We start from the raw sequence: 21,528 nt of genomic DNA, 5'->3' as shown, positions 1-21,528 counted from the left end.
TTCCACAATTATATAAATTATAGTTATTAGCCGAACTCCCCACAAATCGTAGCTGATAATAGTTTCTTCTAAAGACGAGCTTAAAAAAAATTAAAGTAATGATAATTTATAAAGGACAAAGGAGATAAAAATAAAATAGACAAAACAGAAGCCTCCGAAGTCCAGTTTCAATTTCTCGCCATTTCTGCAGAAATGTCTTCCCCTGTGAGTGATCTCCCAGCTCCAGGTGCTGGTCCCAGCTCAACTTCCTTCCATCTACTCATTTTCGATATATTAAAAACAGGTTCTTAAACCATTACCAGGTTACATAGAGAAATCTCGAAAACGTTCTCTGGTTTACACATTTCTTTTGGAATGACGTCAGAGCAGCCTCATTCAAGTTGTATTGTTGGTAGAATTATCGACAATATGTTAGGTAAAAGGACACTTGTACAACTATTGTGACGATAAAAATGTCACATTAATTGTACTTAGTGTCCTTTTATGTAACAATCAAGTTGTCGTACCTCAAGTATCCCACAGCCCACAATATCCGAAGTCGGATCATTATAATCAAAATCAAGCGCTAAACCCGCTGAAGTTGGATCAGAGTGGCATTAATGCTGATAATATTGAACGAAACATAAGCTGCAGGACAAGCTTTTATGGGACAACATTTTGCTCTATTTAGAGTTTATTAAATCATAAAACTCTCACAGAGCTCAATGTTGAAATAAAGTCTTGTGCAATCTGTCTTCAATATTACTCTCGTGAATGACAGTGAAACACTATAATGAAGGATACACTGACAAAAAGAATAGGTACATTAGTGCGTCGTGGAAGGTGGTCACTATACACGGTTACAAGAAAAAAAATCAAACTGTGTATATATAAAACAACTATATTTTCACATGCATACAAATTTTGTTCTCAAAATACTGAAATTAAAATACTGAACAAGTAAAATTTGACACTCAATGTGTTGTCACTGGTGTCCAATAAACATTTACTGTAAATAAAATACACATCCTACATAGTATAATAAAAAAGTAATCCGAAGTATTAAATTAAATGGACTATAAACTCGAAAGGCATATTGAATTTGGTATTCAGATTACATACAGTAAAAGGCATAACGCCGACACGTGGTGATTAGACACTGGATACAGTGTTGTTATTGGTACAAAAGTTGCACTTGCGAGCTTCATTAAGGGCATCATGAAGCCCTTGATAAAACCCACGTATTAATACACACTTTACTGCATTAAATATACTTATTTGCGATGCATTGGGTACTAAAATTTAATTATATATATATATATATATATATATATATATATATATATATATATATATATATATATATATATATATATATTTAACAAGTCGGCCGTCTCCCACCGAGGCAGGGTGACCCAAAAAGAAAAAATCCCCAAAAAGAAAATACTTTCATCATCATTCAACTCTTTCACCTCACTCACACATTTAATGCATCTCTTTCCATTCACAAAATAGTCACAGATTTTTTAAATATCTTAAAAAAGTTACCAAGGTTTTTATGTATTTGGGGTAACTGAAATAAATAAAACTTTCATATATACATAGTTTTTCATACTGCAGTTTATCTCTGATGTAGGTAATATAAAAAATTAAAATATCAGTGACACAAGCTTACAAAACAAATAATTGCAGCAATTCGGCATACAAAAAAAAGGGTTGAGACCTTCAAAGCTACATCAAAACAGAAGTCACTTTTATAAACACTGTCTATCATGAAAATATACCTCACTGTGTGAGTAATGTAAATTATAACTGATAGTATATAAAGCCTATAGTTGAAAGTCTATCATAACAAGAGACTCCATTCACTCGGGTCAACTTTTCGGCATAGAAACCGGACTGATTCGTGTTGCCATTCTGTTGTGTGTGTTGAGTAACATTAATTTTCAAGATAAAAATGAACCACTACTTCCTTCAAGCTCCAGATCAGCAGTGCTGTTATGGCTATCTTGGCTAGCGGGCCACCAGCAGCAGCAGCATGATTGAACAGACAATCAGCAAGAAAGTCTGACCTCAGGCCGGGCTGCGAGGGGTAAAACCCTCGGAACTGATCACAGGTATGTCACGGGTACGAGATAAACTTAAGAGGACTCATTGTTTTACAATATACATTACGGCATGACAAACATTTCTCCTGAATACAGTACACTTAACAATAAAGTCAACGAAAAGCTTACTGGCGTGATGTAGACAACAATGAAGTTAAGACAATTTGTCGAAAATCGTATTCGACTGTTTTACATCTATTAAACTATTTATCAAGTCATAACTTGATGAGGATCATATCAGGCAGAAATGTTGTCCCAAATGCGTGTTTTGCAAATCCACATCGAGCGTATCTTTATTATTCACTTAATTTAATTTTCACTCGTCATACAAACGATGACTTGAAAGGTATATTAAATTTTATTACGCTATTTCTAATGTAGATAACAAGGGCAAATGCACTGTAGACACTAAATATGAATACAAAAATACATACACTGTACACAAACAACACTTACAACCACACGCATTTAAAAAAAATACACAAAATATAATCACCTAGTACTAAGTGTACACTCCTTCCTGGGTATCATGTTTACATACTGACTTATACATTTGATTTATTTAGATTCTATTACTATATAAAAGTTATTTAAGTAAATATCTTTCACTTAAATCTTAAATTACGTCTCGCCATATCTCAGACAGAAAATACAATAATTCTTTTCCACTATATATGATTGGAGTAGCCCGGAGCGTGGGAGTATACAGGAGAATTATCAACCGCGGGAATTGCTGGGTATATCTGCAAAGCAACACACATTTACTCGTTAGTTAATTGCGTAATGCTGCCCTAATAATAGCAAATGGTTACATTTTATGTATAATAACTCCAATAGCTCACTATTTTTTTAAGTAATCCATTGTAATTTAAAAAAAAATGTGAACCATTTGATGCTTGGATGGGCGTTTAAACAAGTTGACATCAGTGAATCACGAACAGGATAACATCAGTAGGAAATTCAAGGTTGGTAAGTGTGTCAAAAGCATTCAGAAACGTAAACCATTTTCCTTCTGGACAGCATGAAAGTTGATTTAAGAATAATATGCTTAAAAAGAGGAAAGAACTAAGAGATCGAGTTCATTATGTAATTTGTATCATGTGTACTTAATACACTTTTCATGGGTTCCACTATTTTCATGTGGAGTCTCTGGCACAATCATGAAGAAACTCTAAACTTTAGGGCTCATACAACGTTGGGGAATGGGAGGCAATCAGGTAAGATTCAAGGAACGAGAGGATAGGCCCAATTCCTTGGATAAAGAACTCCTCATCGCATTAAGATACCTCCCATGATGGGTGTGAAAAAATATATCCCGAGATGTAGGGGTCTGTGTTAACACAAATGAGACAGTGGAAGGACGTGTGTAAATGCATTTTCTTCAACTATCTGAGGAGTCAACGGCTGAGAGAGACTTAGAAAATGTAAAGCGTGAGTGGGCAATAGGCTGACGGAATTTTGAAGGTTGAAAGGTTCTCGACTCTCTGATGTTGGCGGTGGAAATGCCGATGAGAAGCTGAAGACTGAGGGCTCAGAGATAGTAAATGTGGCAGAGGGCGAAAAGTAGGAATGTGACGTAAGAACGTCTTAGGGGGTTGAACACTGGGATGCTAGAGGTTTCCACTAGCAATAATACTGAGCAAAAATACGTAGGGTGTTCCTCACCTCAGTTAAGGCAAGGAGATGCTAGCATGGTGATTTATGATAGGCTTCTCCCTAGACTGGACAATTTTGCCTCTGGTATGCAATATTTTGTTGGTTGGCCAAAGAACCATTGTTGTCGGAATTCTTGTGAGTGTTTCTATGAATTCCCTCACCTTCAAACACTGTTTATTTATGATGACGGAGGATGGGAGGTACCGTCAATTAAAGGTTAGTTTAGCTACATTGCTCGGATATCGTCTATGTCTGTGGGCAGGATGGACGAGAGTCTTAACTTTGGTGCTAGGCAAATCTAGCTCGAATTGTTGTTTAATGTCCGGCCCGCGTTCCGTAAATTCTTGTTGTACAACATTATAGTGAGAGTTGATAACCCCACAGCTCGAACTGAGGGAGTACCGTCTCTGCTGTGAAGGCTTCAAATATGCGACAGGTAGGTGGCCTTGTCTGAAGTAAACCATAAACGTGAAAGGATTAAGCAGCACCGTGTTGAATGGGGCAATATGATTCGATACAAGGGAGGGCAGCTCCAGTTCTTTGGCTGAAGAGTTATTCACCAGCACTGAGACCTTTGTGCATATTCTAAGAATGGCTTTCATCAACCTCTCAAGGAAGAATGCAGAATTTTTCTTTTTTCTTTTTACACATGTTAGGCCAACGTTGGTGTATGCAACACAAGCGTGAAAACTGATCTACTCAAACACTTGAGAAATCTAAACTTCTAGACCATTACAACCCGGATAATAGCAGATAAGAAGAGATTAAAGAAGTAAATCTTAAAACAATGAAGGAACGAAGGCCATGAGTTTACCATTACAACATACAAGAGAACCAAATACTTCAAGAAGGTAGACAGACAACTTGAAAGGGTTATACCAGGACGAGGAGAATACATGGAAACCAAACCAAAAGCTGTTTCAGAAGAGGCTTCAACGTTTAAGATGGCGAGAGCAGAACATGGAATGCACAAGGGATGAAGGTAGCTAGGCAAACTCCACAGACGACTTTTAAAACTAATACCACAAAAACCAGTAAGGTTGGAAAAGTATCACACTGGTCATTTAATAGATAAAAAAAAACAAGGCCCAAACGATCAATCAACACAAACAGGTGAACACAAATGAGTATATAAATGCACATGCAAACACATCCGAGTATATGAGCACAAATTCAAAACACGTGAAAGATTACAAATGCACTCCTATTTAACATCAAATACACTCACCTTGGCGGTAGGTTCTTGATAACCCTCATTATCGTACGTGTATCTGAACACACCAACGGGCTGACCATTTTTGAATTCACCGTCCTTCTCTCTCTCTTTTCTTACATGGTGAGGGCAGAAATCTGGAGATGCTGTGAACAGTTCTTTCCCTCTCTTGTCCCCTTTCGCAAAAACATAAATAGTGCCAAGTGGGAGGAAGACGAGCGAAACAAGACACAGGAACCAGCCCAGTATTTGGATTCTTAGAGGGTAGATGTAGCTTCCAAAATAGGCTGGAGTGTAGTAGTAGATTGACAAAACCAAAATTATCTGAAATTTAAGGTGAAAATTATTGTGCAGAAATTATTTTTGTAATTATATATATATATGTATATATATTTTAGCTAAACATATATCACTGCTAAAAAACTGGGAATTACCGCACATATAAACTGTTAAATAGCAATGTTCAGGTTTGTTTTTTTTACTACTTATAATTCTCTATTTTTATTTTTTATAGAGTTTATTAAAACAGACAATAGGAAAAATATATTTAGCTCTTAGGATAAGTGATGGGGAACCATATATGCAATTGGTAACACTTACAACAAGTGCCACTGGTGTGATAACAAGCCAAGTGGCAGCCCAATAGATATAAAGTGGTAGAGGAACGTGAATACCCATTTCTTCAGAAATATTCCTCATGAACTTTTTAAAACCTGTGGAAGATCAGAAAGTTAAGTCGAAAACTTTACAATATTAACATCTTACAGGCAAGAAATCTCAATCAGAAACAATTGACCATTTGAAACGTTACTCTAATTCACAACCACTTACCATAAATATATGCAACAACTGCGAGTTCAATAATTCCCAAGATGATGACAGAAATTCCAGCAGAGTACCAGTTGAAGAGCTCGAACATGTAAATGCCACCGTCCAGACACATGGTTAAGCCACAGAGAAATAACGAAATACACAAGGTTCCCACTACTTGTGGCTTTTTGCTTCGCAAGAATTCAAACTGATCGAAGAGAGCTGTGGCTATCGTCTCTACCATTGTGAACTGAAACGACAGAAGCAGGGCTTAAAACCATTATACAACGTACAAAGTTATCTATAATCAATGAAATAACACTACACATCCCTGTAACATAGAAATTAATGATGATAGCAAACCTGAGAGTCGAGACCAAGAGAGATGAGCATAAAGAAGAAGAGTAGCGACCATACTGGTGGTACAGGCATATGAGTGACGGCTGCTGGGTACACCACGAAGGCAAGACCAGAACCTGAAGACACAACGTCCTTCACTTCAACCCCAAGCTCTGTAGCCAGGAACCCCAGGATGCTGAAGATCACGAAGCCGGCAAATACCGAAGTACCACAGTTGGAAAAAGCAATGATGATAGCATCTCTGTTAAGGAAACAAAAATAAGGATGATAAAGTTTTAATTTTATTAATGGTTCCTTGGTTTAATGCAGGTTGACAGAGGGGATATACTTCTCTGTATAAAACAGAAGCATATTAATATATCTTAAAAATTAATATTTTATGTGGAAGTACTAAACTGATAAGGATCATACATATTATAGAAAACAGGAACCAATCAGGTTAGATCCAAGGAGAGAGCAGCTTCATTTCCTTGGGGTATCTCACCAGAATAAAGGTATTCTCCTTGAAGAGATGTCATGAGCATCAACAAAATATAAACTCTTTGGATAATTTGGTTCGCATCAATTCTAAAATTATATATAATTATATTACTCATAAAAATAATATATTATAATCATGGGGAAGCACTAAACCCATAGGGATTATACAGCACCTGTGGGGAGGGGGGAATGGGAGGTATTCAGGTTCAATTCAGGAAACTGAAGGAGAGATCCAATTCCCTAGATCAAGAGCTCCTCACCAGCGTCAAGGAACCTCCCTTGAGGGGAATAATAGTAAGAAATATATGTGTATATATATGTCGTGCCGAATAGGTAAAACTGGCCAATTAGCAAGAACTCGTTTAAAATGAAGTTCTTTCTAAAATTTTCTCATATACGTTTAAAGATATATTTTTTTATTTATGTTAATGTAAAAAAAATTGTACCAAAAGAACCTTAGAAAACTTACCTTATTATAACAAGCGCATTTTAATTTAGCCTAATTCAACTAAATATATTTTAGATAAGTTTACAATAATTAAATAAACACAATGAAATATATTTTTCTTCGTTAGGTTCAGAATGATTTTTGCTAAATTATTGTATACACAAATTTTCGCTTGCCTAATTTGGCAAGAAGAGCGTTGTTATTTAAGCCATAGCCGCAAGTTTTGCCTATTCAGCACGACTTGCATATATCTTTTTTCTTTCAACAAACTAGCCATATCCCACCGAGGCAGGGTGGCCCAAAAGGAAAAATGAAAGCTTCATTTAAATTAAGTAATATATACAGGAGAAGGGGTTACTAGCCTCTTGCTTCAGGCATTTTAGTCGCCTCTTACGACACGCATGGCTTACGGAGGAAGAATTCTGTTCCACTTCCCCATGGAGATAAGAGGAAATAAGAACAAAAACTAGTAGGAAAATAGAAGAAAACCCAGAGGGTTATATATAAATATGCGTGTACATTTATGTGTAGTGTGACCTAAGCGACAAAAAAGACACCAGCAATCCTACCATCATGTAAAACAAATACAGGTTTCCGTTGTACACTCACTTTGCAGGACAGTAGTACTTCCCTGGGCGGTTGTTGTCTACTAACCTACTGCCTATCGACATTGTATATATCTTTCTTTCAACACACCGGCCGTATCCCACCGAGGCAGGGTGACCCAAAAGGAAAAACGAAAGTTTCTCCTTTTACATTTAGTAATATATACAGGAGAAGAGGTTACTAGCCCCTTGTTCCCGGCATTTTAGTCGCCTCTTACAACACGCATGGCTTACGGAGGAAGAATTCTGTTCCACTTCCCCTTGGAGATAAGAGGAAATAAACAAGAATAAGAACTAGAAAGAAAATAGAAGAAAACCCAGAGGGGTGTGTATATATGTGCTTGTACATGTATGTGTAGTGTGACCTAAGTAGAAGTAGCAAGACGTACCTGAAATCTTGCATGTTCATGAGACAGAAAAAAGGACACCAGCAATCCTACCATCATGTAAAACAATTACAGGCTTTCGTTTAACACTCACTTGGCAGGACGGTAGTACCTCCCTGGGTGGTTGCTGTCTACCAACCTACTGCCTATCGACATTATATATATATAGATATATATATATGTATTAGCTCAACACTATCTTCCACTCACCCTTTGCCTGATAACTGACCAATGTAGCATATAAGCAAATTTGTATATTATTAAATTTTAATAAACCTAAAATACACGAGGTTGCAAGGAAGTTCATTGTAGAAATGAGAAACTGAACTTACCGCATGCAGTTGTTTTTGAACTTATTGTATGATGCAAGTGTAATCAGGCCACCAAACGATGAACCGAGCGAGTAGAAGATCTGTGTGGCAGCATCATTCCACACTTCAATCTCAGTAAGCCGCGTCATATTAGGCTTCAGGATGTAAAATTCAATACCAGTGTACGCTCCCTTCAAGGTGATACCTATGGTAAGGAAATATATGCAGATGTAAGTCAAACTGATAATATTATGCATCATCTTAATTCAACTTTTCTATGAAAGGAAATGCTAAAAATTTCGAACACTGGGACGTAAAAACGTCACTCACTGCTTAATTCAATTAATTAAACTTCACACTCGCACATCACTAAAATAAACCTAACTTCACAAGAAAAAATTCAGACATGGACACGCAAAGAATTCCTAATCATGTTATCGTCGATATTTCTTTGAAAATCAATATTTCCAAGATAATCACATTAATCTTCCTATTGCTTTTAGTAATGGCAATGTCTATTAGTTTAAATTAGTCATGGTACTATAAACAAACTCCTAGGAAAGTTTATGTTGACAACTGCAATAATAACATCGAGAAAGCATTCTTTGATTTCACGGTCATTTATCTGTATCAGAAATGGTGGAAAACTGTTCAAGATTCCACACACCTATTGTGATCTATGTAATGTTGTGGGTAACAAGTCGTTTTAAACAGATTGTATCAACAGATTTTCTGCGAACAATAGAGATAATGTAGTAATTCCACATTGTAATGCACGAAGTCCTGAAATTATTTTCAATGATACGAAAGTACTGATGGGAAGCGACAATATACATTAAGAGAGATTCAGTTATAATTACCAATATCACCAGTTTTAGTACAGTACTATAAATGAGAATATCAAACCTCTATTAATGTGTGTTATCTTAAATTTGAGAGCAAAATGACTAAGCAGAAGCATGACCTAGGATGTAAGGCCTCCGACTTTCCATTATTTTATGGCTATTTAATACAAGCAAAATTATTTCGGATATGAAGAATCTGGGAAAGTACTGGTTTTGTAGTAGTTTTGAAAGTGAGCTTTATTTCTGTATTATTTAATGTGAGTTACTAGCATATTACCCATACAAATAGTACATGGATCAGTTAGTGTGCATTTTTGTATGTGCATATAAAGTATTGAAATACAGGGAAAGCAACATTAACAAGCAGCTCTCTATTAAACTAAAGTCATCAGTTAAAACATCAAAACGGAAGAAAATAATAATGTCATCACCAGGTGTGTTATCAGCAGTCTGCAAGACGGCCAGGAAGCAAGGCAATCAAGACCACCTAAAATATCAGTGCTTCAAAAATGAAATAGAACACTAACCAAAGTTAATGAGGGCCACTATTCTTTTTTCTCCTTATATACACTACTTCTAATCCTATCCCATTCCCTCTTCCTCGCATTATTACCAGTCCTGTAGGCAACTGTGCACCGCAACAGTACGCAACTCTTGCAGTAAAATTAGTAAACAATTTTAAAACATGCTACACTAATAAAGACATCACATCACACAATCAGGTGTATTTGACTAATTTGTACGTACGGAATTACGTATACCCAAACCAGAAGCACTGGAATTGATAAAATTCCAGCCAAATTCCTGAAGAATAGGGCTTCTGAATTAAAAGTACCCATAGTTCCAATCACCTTAACCATGAGGAGTGCAAGTCAGCCAGAGTCACTCCTGTTTCCAAGAAAAATTGTAGAGTTCAATAACCGACCTTTTAGTATACCGTGCATTATAGGCAAAACCCTACAGAAAGCAGTATACATACTACCAAGTAGTTAAGTATCTAAATGACATTACATAGCTATGTTAGGTTTCAGGGGATCTCATTCAACACATACTTTCTTCATTAAGCTGATGCATTATAAGCGAAAACAAATGTTAGGAAATTTCACCGGCAAAACCACCTTAGACCTATAAAACTTAACACAGTAATTCATGATAGGATTTGTGAAAAAAAGCATAAGCAATAAACACAGGTGCTATGGACTGGCTTAAATCTTTACTTAACAACTTGAAGCAAACTTATTCAATTCAGAATCAGAATCCAAACCCTTGTCTATAACATGCAGAATTTCGCAAGGAGAATTTTGCCCCCCTCCCTTACTCTTCTCGTACTATGTAAATGAGAGACCCATTAGTGTTTAATGCTAATTTTTAGTGTAGGCAGATGACTGTTCTTTTGGGGTCAGGAAAAGATTTACATTATATAGCTCAGATATTATGACTGCAATTCGAGTAGACTCGAGATAGTTAACAAACCGTCGCTGCACCTGGGCAAAACAAGTCATACTTGGTTAAAAATATAACTTTCTTCAAGTCAAATAATATTAAAGTTCCTTGCAATGAAGAATACATTTCAACAGCACTTCATTGACAAATATGAAGAATATCCTTCGATCTCCGCATATCACAGCATAGAAAAAAAAAAGATAGGACGAAATCCAGGTTGAAGTCCCAGACAAAGTGCCAACCAACTCTGGAACACAACTTATGGTACTCTACTTTAGCAAATAAGAAAATCTGAAACGGCAGATTGCAAATCCAAAACAGGATAGTGAGAGTCATCCTTGAGTCCAAGAGAACGTATATGAAAGGATGAACTAAAGAAAATGGATATAATGTGAGAGGAAGATAGTTAAATAGTTAAAAGTAAAGCCGTGCACACAAAATTGCTACCAACCATCGTCCAGAATTGTCCAACACCAACACTGTATTTGGAAAAGTAAACAAAATTTCGTAGCACCCACAATAGGTGGTCAAGCCTCAAAAACTTGTTGCACAACGATAAATGACTACAATGAAAGGGCTGGTCATTATACAAATCATTATAAGAACAGAGCATGAAAAGCTACCTAAAAAGTGAAGCAGAGGACAGGGAGTAGAGTTCCTTTATTAAAATACTTATAATATGCAGGCTCTATCTGATATATTTATTTGTTAATAGATAATGAGGTTTAAAGCCTATTAACTATACTGGAGTTATTTAAAAATTAAATTATCAGTTTATTATAGTAATTGTCCTGTATAATAACAAAACATAGTAGCTATATATTTTCTTGAAGCTCAATCGATTTAACATTCACTATAATCCTGGGATAGCTGAGAAGATACGAAATTATTCCTGACGAAGGTGACTAGTCAGTTACCTTCGTTATGTGCACCAATATCAATATTTCAAGAATATTAACGTCATTACTACCTGCTATGAATAGTAGCTATATAGTTTTATTCATAAATATATATACTCACAGTAAGGTTTAAGTCTATGTTCATATATGGTGAAGATTTACTTTAATATTTACTTTGGAGGTTCCAGGACTCTGGAGTGCCTGATGAACACAATTAATGACCCTTCTAAAATCGACCGATTTGAAACCCTATCAACAAAAAAAAAATATAGACGTTTTCACTAGTTTGTATGTTATCTTTCGGCAATGATGACATTACGAACATACTTATATGCATACAAACACCCAGGGAGGTACTACCGTCCTGCCAGGAGTGTGTAAACTGAAACCTGTAATTGTTTTACATGATGGTAGGATTGGTAGCGCCATTTTTTTTGGTCTAAAAACATGCTGGATACCAGGTATATCTTGTTACTTTTGCTTGCACATAGGTCACGCTACACATGCATGTACACGCATATTTATACATACCCTCTGGGTTTTCCTCTTTTTTTTCTTTCTAGTTTTTGTTATTTCCTCTTAACTCCATGGGAAAGTAAGCCATGCGTGTTGTAAGAGGCGATTAAAATGCCGGGAGCAAGGGGTTAGTAACCCCTTTTCCTGTAAACATTACTGAATTTAGAAAGAGAAACTATAGTTTTTCTTCCTAGGTCACCCTGCCTTGGTGGGATATGGCCGGTTGGTTTTTTATATATATTATATATATATGCATTATATATATATATATATATATATATATATTATATATATATATATATATATATATATATATATATATATATATATATATATATATATATATATATATATAATAGGTTGGTAGACAGCAACCTCCCAGGGAGGTACTACCGTTCTGCCAAGCGAGTGCAAAACGGAAGCCTGTAATTGTTTTACACGATGGTAGGATCGCTGGTGTCTTTTTTCTGTCTCATAAACATGCAAGATTTCAGGTACGTCTTGCTGCTACTTCTTACACTTAGGTCACACTACACATACATGTACAAGCATATACATACACACCCCTCTGGGTTTTCTGGTATTTTCTTTCTAGTTCTTATTCTTGTTTATTTCCTCTTTTCTCCATGGGGAAGTGTAACAGAATTCTTCCTCCGTAAGCCATGCGTGTTGTAAGAAGCAACTAAAATGCCGGGAGCAAGGGGCTTGTAACCCCTTCTCATGTATAAATTACTAAATTTGAAAAGAGAAACTTTTGTTCTTTTTGGGCCACCCTGCCTCGGTGGGATACGGCTGGTTTGTTGAAAAAGAATATATATATATATATATATATATATATATATATATATATATATATATATATATATATATATATATATATATATATATATATATATATATATATATATATATATATATATATTATATATATATATATATATATATATATATATATATATATATACATATATATATATATATATATATATATATATATATATATATACTGTGTGTATATGTATATATAATTATATATATATATATATATTATATATATATATATATATTATATATATATATATATATATATATATATATATATATATATATATATATATATATATATATATATATATATATATATATATATATATTATATATATATATATATTATATATATATATATATTATATATATATATATATATATATATATATATATATATATATATATATATATTATATATATATATATATATATATATATATATATATATATATATATATATATATATATATATATATATATATATATATATATATATATATATATATATATATATATATATACACACACACACCCCTCTGGGTTTTCTTCTATTTTTTTTACTAGTTTTCGTTCATTTCCTGTTATCTCCACGGCGAAGTTGATCAGAATTCTTCCTCCGTAATCCATGCGTGTTGTAAGAGGCGACTAAAATGCCAGGAACAAGGGGCTAGTAACCCCTTTTCCTGTGTATATTACTAAATGTAAAAGGAGAAACTTTCGTTTTTCCTTTTGGGCCACCCCGCCTCAGTGGGATATGGCCGATGTGTTTATGGGGGGGGGGAAGAGAGAGAGAGAGAGAGAGAGAGAGAGAGAGAGAGAGAGAGAGAGAGAGAGAGAGAGAGAGAGAGAGAGAGAGAGAGAGAGAGAGAGAGAGAGAGAGAGAATTTCGAGGAGCTGTTAAATGTTGATGAAGATAGGGAAGCTGTGATTTCGTGTAGTGGTTAGTGAGTTTAAAAGATAAAGAATCTATCTTTTTGCTGATGACACTGTGCTTTGGGGAGATTCTGAAGAGAAGTTGAAGAGGTTGGAGGACGAGTTTGGTAAGGTATGTAAAAAGAGGAAATTAAAAGTGAACATAGGAAAGAGTAAAATAATGATAACAAAAAATCTAGATAATGAAAGACTAGTTATCAGACTGGAGGGAGTGAGTATGGAGGAAGTGAACATATTTAGATATTTGGGAGTGGACTTGGCAGCAGATGGGTCTATGAAAGAAGAGGTGAATCAGAATTGATGAGGGGAAAAAGGCGAGTGGTGCATTGAGGAGTCTGTGGAGACAAAGAATGTTATCCATGGAAGCAAAGAAGGAAATATAAGAGAGCATAGTTATACCAACGTTCTTACATGGATTTGAAGCATGGGTGGTGAATGTTGCAACAAGGAGAAGGCTGGAAGCAGTGGAGACAATGTCTGAGGGCAATGTGCGATGTGAATATAATGTATATAATCCATAGTCTGGAAATTAGGATCAGGTGCAGGGTTACTGAGGAGGGGTTGTTGAGGTGGTTCGGATATTTAGAGAATGGAACGATATTGAACGACTTGGAGAGCGTATAAACCTGTAGTGAAAGGAAGGTGGGGTAGGGGTCAGCCTAGAAAAAGTTGGAGGGATGGGGGTTAAGGAGGTTTTGTTTGCGAGGGGCTTGAACTTCTAGTAATCGTGCGTGATCGTGTTAGACAGTAGGGAGTGGAGACACATGGTTATTTTGACTTGACGTGCTGTTGGAGTGTGAGCAATGTAACATTTCTGAAGGGATTCAGGGAAACCGACAAGCAAGACTCGAGTCCTAGAGGTAGGAAATATAGTGTCTGCGCTCTGGAGAAGGGGTGTTGATATCTTGCAGTTTTATACTGTAGTGTAGACGCGCCTCAGACAGGACAGTGACTGGAGTGAATTATAACAGTGCTTCTCCTTTTTTTTTTTTGGTCACCCTGCTCTGGTGGGAGAAATGTTTAATAATTATACAGACACGTACAATTGTGTTGAGTTTAGATCACTTAATCTGGTATGGCTGTGGGTGCAAGTGACAGTACCTTCTGCTAACAACTAAAGCACATTGGTTTGAAGATTATTTTATTTGGATTAGTAATCCAGGATTGCCCAAAGCAAATATATCTGGTTTATTGCTATTGTGTTTCTTCAGATCGTCTTCCCAGGGACGAGACCCTTGGCCCACTTCTACATAATTTACTATATAAAACCACTATAAATTAAAGTTTATGTAGGCGGCCTAAATATAAACTATGTACTCACAAGAGTGTACCAACACCCGGGCGTTTTCATGGCTCACAGCCATAAAAACAAATACCAAGATAAAATCAACAGACTATAAAAGCAACGAAAAACTCTCAACATAAATAAACACTATTAAGTTAAAATATCCAGCATTAATTAAAAACTCCAGTGAATTAATTATTAATATTAAAAGACTCCCTAAAAGTTATCCGAGGCCCCTACAGGCACCTCGGTTATAATAAATAGGAAGCTGGAAAGGCCTAAGCTCAGATCACTGTTAAAATGTTCTACAGTTAGCTCACCTCGAATGAAAAGAATAACGAGAACAACATAAGGGAAAAGAGCCGTGAAATAAACCACTTTGCCAGAGCTCTTGACTCCCTTGACCATGCAGGCAGCGACCAGTACCCAGGATAGAGCCAGGCAACCAACCAGTTCCCACCTCATCTCTCCCATGTCGTCCCAGGTGGTTCCTGTCACACCTAACATGCGGTTCCTGCAAATATAAAACAGTTCTTATGAAGTGGTAGTGATGAAGATCTTGAAAAAAAATTCTGCTAGCATGGGTTCGATTATTATATTGAGATCTTCCAGTCATACTTTTGATTTATGTCCGAGGCTTTCTGCTGACTTAATTTTGTACATTATCCATCATAAGATATATCTTTACTGTGGAAAGTTTCGTCTGGAAACACCTAACCTATACGATATTTACAAGATTGGAAAAAGCGCTGTTATTTATCACATCCATTACCCAGGGTTTTCATGTTAAACTACACCACAATGATTTTTTTTCAGATAAGGGTATGAGATCTGTAAGTCTTAAGTTGTCATAAGCTGGCATATGACAACTTTGTGGAAAGGATAACGTCAACCTGTCAATGTTTTCTGAAGTACCATTCATGATTTAATTAATTTTTCATTTCGCCAAGTTTGGATTTATTTTAATAAAATCCTTGAAAAAAAATCTCTCGCTAAAAGGGAAAAAGATACAAATTTTAACTTCTAATGTTTAAAAATGATCATCTCAAAACAGATCTCTCAGCGGGCATTTATTACCTACAAGACGTACCTAAAATAGTCCTCGCTAGCAGATATTCTGGACACAGCTCCCTCGGCTAGCTTCATACTGGCTGCTGATTGACAGTGTGTGGCATTCAAGGCTTTTAAGCCAGCTGCCTTGCAGTACACTTCAGAGCTGACGCAAGTGCTGTTGTAGTAGTACATGGATTGGTTCCTGCATGACGCCGCCAGCTCCTCGGTGTAACATTCTGAACGTAGAATTAAGGAATCAGATTTGTCTAAAAAATGTTTTTAATATTCATACACACCAAAACAATGTTAATATGTAATAAATATTGAGGAACCTATAAATATGAAATATGGATCCTACCCTGCCTCAAATCATACATACTTAGTGTATATTTACCCTATTATATTTTCTTTCCTCTATGTAATTGTTCCCTTATCTAACTTTTATCTCAGGAAATGATCGTGCGGCGAGTCTTTGTATGTAAAGATGGAGTTCCTACCATCACAGCTCATGTCAGGATCAACAAGATTCTATGGGGTAAACGGCAAGCTAGCAGGTCAGTCAAATGATTATAAGCTCCATTTGCTTTGCAGGAAGAGACCCACAATTAAATTTTTACTCATAAAAATTGATCAAGATGATGCACATATGAATGTTAGAACGGTACTCTCTCAAGCTTTAATTCATGAAACAATACTTTTTAGAACTGCAAAATATTCAGATTTTTTAAAAGACTTCAAAATTTACTGGTAAAAGCTTTTACTAGTCACAGCATTAAACAAAAATATGACCTCACCGAGAGAATTAAAATAATTATTGCAGTGTCCCCAGGGCAGCTCGCTGGTGAAGGAAGCGAAGGTGTAGAAAAACGTCCAGGCAAGAATCATATTGTAGTAGATAGCGACCAGTAGTGACAACATCACCATGGCCCACCCCAGCCCTGTCAACAAAGGCGAAACATGCACAAATAACCCGCACATAAGGGAATGAAACCAATGACGACGTTTCGGTCCGACTTTGACTATTAGACATGCAATAATAGTATGTTATGGCAAGGTCAGAAACTCATTCACGCTGTTGCTCTCAGCTCTATAATTCATTAGTAACGTTGCCAATACTGCTTAAACCTATCTTTATAATTCAAAAGTAATATTAATTTACAGTCAAATATTTGTGAACAGCAAGCAAACAGTAGGACACTAAAAAGTTGTGTAAAAAATAGAAAAACTCTGAGTCGCACTTACCACCGAAGAAGGGCACCAGCTTCGGGAAGAGGATATTTGGTCCGAGGCTGACGTACTGGCCTAGTGCCAGCTCCAGGAAGAACAAGGGTAATCCAGCACACAACAGCATGATCGTGTAGGGGATGAGGAACGCCGCTGTGCATAAAGAACCTTCGTCAACCAACCGTTGCATTAAAAGTTACTTGATAAAATAGCTAAAATGTTTTCAGTGTTCTCTGAAGAAAACACCACATGTGGACCTCAGCTTCAGGAAACAAGCTGTTATGAGAATCACATGCAGGGGTTGCAACGTTTGCAGTTTGATTTTCAGATATCACTTGCACACTAGTGACATACACTTCTTAGCCATGTAAACACAGGTTTATTTCTTGCTTTCTAGCTTCCAAGAGACCATGCGCCAAGACGAAAAAAAAAAAAAAGGGACGGGAAAGGGCGTCCTTGGCCTAATGCCTTCCATGCATCCTCGACCATGAATCCCAACAAAGTATGGCAAGGTCTTTCTGAGCATAAGGATGTATACTTTACACCAAGATGTACACATCTCGGTGTATATACACTGCAAATTTATTTTGATCCTTATTTTATAGATTCAAGTATTCTTGACTGGTGGTGAACACAGCATACAGGCTTAATGACTCGTGTAGTCGATAGGCTTTAAGCCCCATTAACCAATCTTAGCCGTGAACATAGAAAATTTTTTATTCAAAATTTTCTGCAACCTGGGTTCATTCTTTCAACTAGTTTTCCATTTTCCATACTTATGGACTGCACGATGCCCATTCACACTGCAATCCTCTTAATCAAAGCCGGCAAGGATATTTTAACTGCCAAGATTTAAACCAAACTCTGTATATCTACAGTGAGTTACATGCCAACTAACGATTGGTTGGTTGCAGTCGATTGACCAACAGCAGCCAATCGACCCGTACGCCATCAGTCAAGATTGTCAATAAGATAATGTTGGTTATGGCATTTATTTATGAAGACGATTCGACCACCTAGGACTAACATTCGTGAATTGATAAAGTCCATGGTGGACGAAACATCCTCACATCTATAAAGATATAACACGCATTGTGTCTTTTTGGCATATTATCAGTATACTCTTAACATTGTATCACTAGTCACGAATACTTTAATAGTTACTATCTTGAATAAATTAAACATGTGTATATACTGGAGTGAGATATGGGAGGAAGCGCAAAATAAACCTAGTGAAAAGCAGGGGCGCCGTGGGTACAGTAAGAGAACACTATTAACATCCGTGTCACCAGCCTATTAAACATCTTACCAGAAGATATCAGAAACACTGTTGAGACTAGTGAATTTATCATGAGGAATCTCACGGAACTCATGAAAGGTGTATAAAAAATATACACACATACACCTCTCGGGGTATATCTGTGTATATACACTGAGCTGGGCGAAAAAGTGATTATCAGGAAACACTTTTATAAAGTGGTAATACAAGGGAACTTAAGCCCCCCACATTTCCTTCAGCCCTCATGAATATATTATTTGTTATTCAACTTGTGTCAGTTCTGCAGCATGTTGACTCAGTTTTCCTGCCTGCGACTGACCAAAACTTGCTTGAACAGCAGTAGTGATAACATAAGTGATATTACAGTTATATCGGAAGTATCAGTGATACCTTGAAGGTATCACTGATACTTCCGATCATAACAGAAGTATCACACTTCTAGAACTTTTAGTTCCCCTCAGCCTTTCATTTGAGAATATTGTAGCCAAAACCAAGCGCTAGACCCACCAAAATCATAACTCATTTGAGAGTAGAATGAATATTTTATGTTCTTTAATGTATATATCATTGCTACAATAAGGCCAAGATGAACATTATTTTGATGGCTAACATACTGATGTGATTTAGTGCAATTTTCATTTTTTGATATGGATAATTTTTTTCTCACTCTTATAGAAAAAATGATCTTAAAATAGCATCTGTTTTTTATTGATTTGTAAAACCAGAGTCCCCTTGCTCGTTCACCAAGTGTTAGTGTGACTAGTAAATGACAACGTTTCGGTCCAAGTCGGACCGAAACGTCGTCGGGTTATTTGTGTACCTTTCCAGTTACTGTGCCTCTGTGTTCTTCACTGTCACCAAACCAGATAGAGGAAGGGGGGGGGGGGGTGGCTAAGCCTCAAATACAGAAATGCTGGAGCCGTCCCTGTATAAACACACAAAGTGAACATTTACTCAGTACTCACCACCGCCGTTCTTGTAACAGAGGTAAGGGAACCTCCACACGTTGCCGAAGCCAACAGCATAGCCAAGACAGGAGAGGAAGAACTCACACTGGTTCCCCCACTCTCCTCTCTCCTCTTCATCCACTGATGACTCCACCGATGTCACCTCTTTGGTTTTTTCTTTCCCCATTTTCCCCCACAGGTGCCTAAACAACAACTGTAAGTAAACATATTAATGCCAGAAATGTTCACACATGCTCGTGGTTTTTCTTTGTATTCAACAGTATGTACTGTATTATATGTAAACTAAAGTTTGTATACTGCACAAAGAAAATTTTGAAGGTACAGTATGCAGTTTATGGCATTTTATTAAGAATTTTCGTCAAAAATGGGACTTTTATTAATTCTCGTGAGAATTGTTGAAGTCCCTGGTGGGCGAAACGTCTTCCGAGTATGACGTAAATTGCGTAGTATGTCTTATTAACATATTTGTCAGCTATTACGAAAATGGTACATAATACTGACAAGTTGATGACTAGGACATATATGCAACAGTCGGGTATTTTTAGTGTTGATTAAAACGTTTTATACACAAATAACCCGCACATAGAAGAGAGGAGCTTACGACGACGTTTCGGTCCAACTTGGACCATTTACAAAGCCATACTAACATATTGGTGTGACTAGTAAATGGTCCAAGTCGGACCGAAACGTCGTCGTAAACTCCTCTCTTCTAAGAACATAAGAAAGAAGGAACACTGCAGCAGGCCTACTGGCCCATGCGAGGCAGGTCCAAGTCTCCTACCGGCTTAAGCCAATGCCCTAACCTAGTTAGGTCAGGTGACATTCACTTAAGAAAGGAGCAAGGCATCTAACCTAGTAACACAAGCTAGCCAGGTCCAATTCATACCCACCCGCACCCTATTTTTAAAATTACACAACGTTTTAGCCTTTATAACTGTACTCGGGAGTTTGTTCCACTCATCCACAACTATTACCAAACCAGTGCTTTCCTATATCCTTCCTGTATCTAATTTTTTCCCAACTTAAAACCATTACTGCGAGTCCTGTCTTGGCTAGATGTGCGGGTTATTTGTGTATTGCTCCAATCACTGTATGGTGCCTCTTTTTGTTATTTAAAACGTTTCGCCTACACGGCAGGCTTCTTCAAACACCGTCTAGGCAAAAAGTTTCAATGAATAATATATATATATATATATATATATATATATATATATATATATATATAGTCTTCATGGGGAAGTGGAACAGAATTCTTCCTCCGTAAGCTAAGCGTGTTGTAAGAGGCGACTAAAATGCCAGGAGCAAGGGGCTAGTAACCCCTTCTCCTGTATAAATTACTAAATTTAAAAAGAGAAACTTTCGTTTTTCTTTTTGGGCCACCCTGCCTTGGTGGGATACGGCCGGTTTGCTGAATATATATATATATATATATATATATATATATATATATATATATATATATATATATAAAATACAAATACTGACGTACAATATCAAAACAAACGTTACAGCAAAGTTTAGAACAACAAGGTGAAGGTTAACATGGTAAGTAACATTGAAGTAATTTACAAATATAAAGAGACTACTAGCACTTTAGTCAAGTTAAAAATTAAGCTATTCAAATCACCATTAGTGATTCAGCAGAAGCATCATTGCAACATATGGTACGGCTGCTTCACCTGGAATAAACTGGAGAAATAATATGAAAGAGGATTAAGTGTTTCTTAATAGTGATTTGCATATCTTTCGTTTTTTCACACGTATGAAAAAATCACGATAAAAATCATTGGTAGAGTTGTGTATACACTAACTTTCCTTCTAGATTATGATTAACTACAAAGCACATCCATATATACTATTTTAAGTAGGTTTCTACAGGGATCAGGCTTAACAATAGTC

At 36.3% G+C, this 21,528-nt stretch overlaps 1 protein-coding gene across 1 annotated transcript; it reads right to left on the bottom strand.

Annotated features, from left to right (window-relative positions):
* Positions 1 to 860: 860 nt before the first annotated feature.
* Positions 861 to 19,850, bottom strand: LOC128686826 (sodium- and chloride-dependent glycine transporter 2). The gene is made up of 11 exons (XM_053773951.2): positions 19,627 to 19,850; positions 17,401 to 17,535; positions 16,953 to 17,096; positions 16,196 to 16,394; positions 15,426 to 15,619; positions 8,378 to 8,561; positions 6,130 to 6,367; positions 5,788 to 6,016; positions 5,557 to 5,669; positions 4,972 to 5,280; positions 861 to 2,830 (listed from the first exon to the last, which is right to left on the bottom strand). The coding sequence occupies exons 1-11, from the start codon at positions 19,793 to 19,795 to the stop codon at positions 2,756 to 2,758; spliced, it is 1,989 nt and encodes a 662-aa protein (XP_053629926.1). The 5' UTR covers positions 19,796 to 19,850; the 3' UTR covers positions 861 to 2,755.
* Positions 19,851 to 21,528: the final 1,678 nt, after the last annotated feature.

The sequence above is a fragment of the Cherax quadricarinatus genome, chromosome 7 (genome assembly GCF_038502225.1).
Source record: "Cherax quadricarinatus isolate ZL_2023a chromosome 7, ASM3850222v1, whole genome shotgun sequence".
Classification (NCBI taxonomy): domain Eukaryota; kingdom Metazoa; phylum Arthropoda; class Malacostraca; order Decapoda; family Parastacidae; genus Cherax; species Cherax quadricarinatus.
The sequence above is the reverse complement of the archived record's forward strand: the minus strand, read 5'-3'. Positions and strand labels throughout refer to the sequence as shown.